The sequence below is a fragment of the Acanthopagrus latus genome, chromosome 14, assembly GCF_904848185.1.
Source record: "Acanthopagrus latus isolate v.2019 chromosome 14, fAcaLat1.1, whole genome shotgun sequence".
Taxonomy (NCBI): domain Eukaryota; kingdom Metazoa; phylum Chordata; class Actinopteri; order Spariformes; family Sparidae; genus Acanthopagrus; species Acanthopagrus latus.
Genome location: NC_051052.1, coordinates 16,155,035 through 16,159,383, shown reverse-complemented (window position 1 = coordinate 16,159,383; position 4,349 = coordinate 16,155,035). Strand labels below are relative to the sequence as shown.

At 37.8% G+C, this 4,349-nt stretch overlaps 1 protein-coding gene across 1 annotated transcript; it reads right to left on the bottom strand.

Annotated features, from left to right (window-relative positions):
• Positions 1–76: 76 nt before the first annotated feature.
• On the bottom strand, positions 77–4,349 carry ndufb2 (NADH:ubiquinone oxidoreductase subunit B2). Its single transcript, XM_037121597.1, has 4 exons — positions 4,149–4,349; positions 3,823–3,967; positions 1,746–1,824; positions 77–184 (listed from the first exon to the last, which is right to left on the bottom strand). Exons 1-3 carry the CDS (start codon positions 4,232–4,234, stop codon positions 1,747–1,749), a joined length of 309 nt encoding a protein of 102 aa, XP_036977492.1. The 5' UTR covers positions 4,235–4,349; the 3' UTR covers positions 77–184; position 1,746.

Genomic DNA, 4,349 nt, shown 5'->3' with positions numbered 1-4,349 from the left:
CATGTTTTTGTCTCATTGTGTAAACGCTCACAAATAGCCGTTCGATTTTGGTTTTACTTTTAAAAAAAGACAACAGTTCAGAATATTTAAAGAATTTTATTAGTCTATGTACAACAATGACTTTCAGACTTTCCTGAAGATTTCCGCAGAGACTTGCCCGGCAGCTCGGATCCTTCATGGTGATCTACAAATAAAGACAACAGGAAATGTTTACAACAGTGTACAGAAACAAATACAACACACTCAGCTGAAACAACTGCTCTGCAATAAGACTAATCATGAAGGCCTGCGAGGTGTTAAAACTGTTATTTCTTCACACTGAGAATAATTTTAATGTATATTTGACAAATTACCACTTCAATGCAATACTGTTCAACAGCACCAGAAAGTACAGTCTCCAAAATGATTTAACTGTTGAGTCAACAGCTTTGATTCAGATTCAGCAAAAAACGAACATTGCGATGTTAATGAAGCAACATTTATGCAGGACTGTTGTTAGTGATTAGACCTAAATGGACCTAAAAATGGCCATTAGTATTGTTTCATTTCTTGCCAAATTGATGCAAAATACACCGATTCCAAGTTGGGATTCTGTGTGTAACAAAAAAAAAAAAAACAGAATGGGCCAATTTCCAAATTCTTTATGATATAACCAACCAAAAATAGAACAAAGCCGATACATTTTAGATTTCACCTCATCTTGTACAGATCAGCTTAGTTGGAATCTGAAGCCAGCAACATATTTCAAACAAGTTGGGACAAGAGCAGCAAAAGACTGTGAAACACCTGAAAAACACCTGTTGGAGCATTCCACAGGTAAACAGATGATCTCACTTTTAAGTTAAGAAGGGGGGATCCTTGAAAATCTCGGGCTGACTATATGAAGGACATCACTGCGCAGGCTCTGGAACACTTTGTACAACTGTTTGTTAGCAAACGACTTTATTCTGGTTTAATTTACATTTTGCACAACCTCCCAAATATTTTGGAAATCTGGTTTGTACCTGCAGAAATGAATTATCATGATAATGTCGGTGAATTCGTAGCGGATAGCATTGGTTGTGAATTTTACTCGACAAATTTTAGAGACATTCCTGTCACAATAAAGAGAAGAGATGCAAAAGAATCACAAGGTTTTTTCAAAAAAAGAAAGGCAAGAAAACGCATGTTTTTAGAGGATGCTCTTCACGGGAGATTTGACATCTCTGAGCAGGAAGAACACAGGTGTGAACAATTAATTATAATTGAATTGACTGTCATGGGTTACCGTGACGATTGAATAGAATGACACCCTAATCAATGTAATTACCAACACCTGTTCTTTTCTTACCATGACAGCTCAAAACCTCTCGTGTGAATAGAGCCTATTGTGCAGAGATCTCCAGATAAACGGGTCTGTGGAGCTTTTACAAAAATGTTTTATATGCGGAGAAATAAAATGGTCCTGTTCTGCCAAGAAATAAAGGGTTTTAATGTCCTAATGTATTTCCACCACAGACGTGCATCTATCATCCACAAGAAATCTTTAAATACTAGAAAAATAACTCCTGTATGTGACAGCTTTTGACATGAATGATACTCATGAAACAACAAAAAAATTGTCTAACCAGAACTAAAATAATCCAGGTGTTTCTAAATATTAAAGACAAGAGATCTTGACAATCTGTGGATTTATATTTCAGGGCTACATTTAGCGGAAGAGCAGGTTCCAATACTGTGTTTTGAGGTTTTGACAGCAAGCTAACCTTATTCTTCTTCGTCATCTGCTGGGATTCCAAGCTCCTCATCCGTCCACTGGGAGGCATCAGGCCAGGGGAAGTGACCCTGCACAAGATGGACATCTTCTGTTTACAGTCCTACATTACTGGTTGTGTACCTATCAGGTTTTTACATTACTGCGTACTGTGGATAAACACGACTATTGAAACTCCTACACGTTACAAATATAAACAACTCAATGTCAGAAGCTACCACTAAAAATGGAATCTGTGCCACTGAGCAGGACTCATGTAGAGGTCATTATCTTCAGGTTTAAAATCAGCTCTCCTGTATCACAAGTCTGGCTCACTTTTAACTTGTGTTGATCACCATGGTAACCTGTTCTGCGTGGTTAATCGGCGCTGGAGCAAGACGGATCAAAACCAGACAACAGCCAGAATACTGACCAATCAGCTCACCAGGAAACTGAGACAATTCCTACAGGATCCCGAGGAGGACAAAAGTATCGACTCAATAGTCAGCTGCATTAACAGTGGATTATCAATTAACCGTTAATAACAACTGAAATCTGTTCCTTCAGAAAACTGTTCAAACCACTGATGGGATCTGTGTTTGATGTCAAATCAGAGTCAGCTACATCAGGAGATAAAAGAACAAATAAATTAAACATTTTTGTATTTTTTTAAAATGAAAAATCACTTAAATTCTTAATAAATGTTTCCTCATACCAGTCTCAACAGCGACTAATGGTTAATCGTTATCATCCCTAGTACTGACTTAGCAATAAAGAGCAATAGATGTTTTTATAGGTCAGCAGAGATACTTTCCATTCCCAGTCTTCTACCCAATGGAGGTATACTTTACTGCACTGAACACATAAGGACAACTATGTCATTATCAGCAGGATTCTTAAGAGTGCAGATTGTTTCTAAACTTCTAAACTCTAAATTCTATTCACTGCCAAAAGTACACGAGGCAATTTTGTGATGATGATTGATAACAGGAAGTACACTCCCTGCTGTGGTTTATTAAAAAAATAATCAAAGCGCTGCTAAATACCTCCCATGGATAACAACATTTCAGTCAGACAGACCTCATCAGATGTAAACTACTTTTCCTCTCCTCTCACGTTGGCAGTGGAAACAGTCTGACAGGTGAACTTCTCATTTATTCATTAGGGTTGAACTTTGGACAAAGAACAAAAATATATTCATTCTACACTAGAAATGTGGAATAATTCCAAATATAATCATTTCTAGTCTTCCTACAGCTTTGTTCTCTTTTTCAGTTTAATTATATAATTTTTTGCCTGCAGATACTGTATATCTGTGGCGTTTCATTTCGTAGTATTGTGTACTCCTCATCAATGCTCGGCTTTGCAATTCTTGAGGCAACTGAAGCTAATTTATTCAACTGGCCTTAGACTTTGCTACTGCTATCTCGTATTGCAATCTGTGTATTTTAGTGAAGTGATGTTGCTTATGTTTGTAGTGTTTGAATGGTACAATGTTTTTATTGATTTTATTTGCTAAGTTTTCTGTGACCTTGCTTGATGTAAAGTGCTATAATAAATAACCTGTACATACTATTTTAATGATCACTGAGTCTTTGTAGTCCCCCTTTCTTTTTTTTTTTTTTGTTCCTTTCTCTTTTTTAAGACTAACAGTTCTCTGATTTCAGTTTATTAAATGTTATTATTTCCTGGTCTCCTTACTGTTATACAACAATAAACTGGACATCTTTGGGTTGTGGATATAAAACAAGACAAATGAGAACGTCATCTTGGGCTTTGGGGAAACACTGATCAACACATTTCACCATTTTCTGACATTTTACAACCAAAACAACTGAACAATGAATTGAGAACGTCACCTACAGATTAATGGACACTTCAGAAATCAGTGCTTCCTCTGTAACTCTTAAATTGTTAATAGTTTCTTACTTTGCCATGATTAAAGGGCTACATCTGGGTTTGTGTTCTTTGGTTATCTACACTGAAATGTTCAATACTGCAATTCATCTAATTGCTGGGGTCCACTTCTCCTGAAGAGAAACACTACTAAACAATTGGATCCTGACACTGTATGCAACATGTTCACTCACCAGGACTGCATCAGGGTCGTGCCAACAGTGCCAGAGGATCCAAAACCACATTACACTGCTGAGTAGTTCAGCCTGAAACTTCTGGTTCTTGGTTACCTGTGGATACTGCCTGTACTGTGGCTCAATGTGAGCCCCCCCGCCAGCCCTAAAACAATAACAATTAAAAATTAACATCAACATTCAATTTGAGTCACTATCAGATATCTTGAAATACTGAGTAACATTTAAGATACTCTACTGACCATTGTGTGTTTTAATGAAGCCTTGTGTTAGCAAGTCGTTGCAATAGCTACTAGCTAAGATGCTAACGGTTGCACGATACTTACTTTCTGGTCGTTATCCTCTGTGGACCGCGTCCGACGAGCCGAGATCCCGCCCGGAGGATTCCTAACGCCCTTCCAAAAGAAGACATGGCTGCTTTTCTACAAAACAACCCTCTTCTTTTGGGTTATATGGTAAGATTTGTGCGAACTGCTGCCCTGCTTGCCGAGGAGTCACCTTCTCCCCTGTCAATAAACGACCTCCCA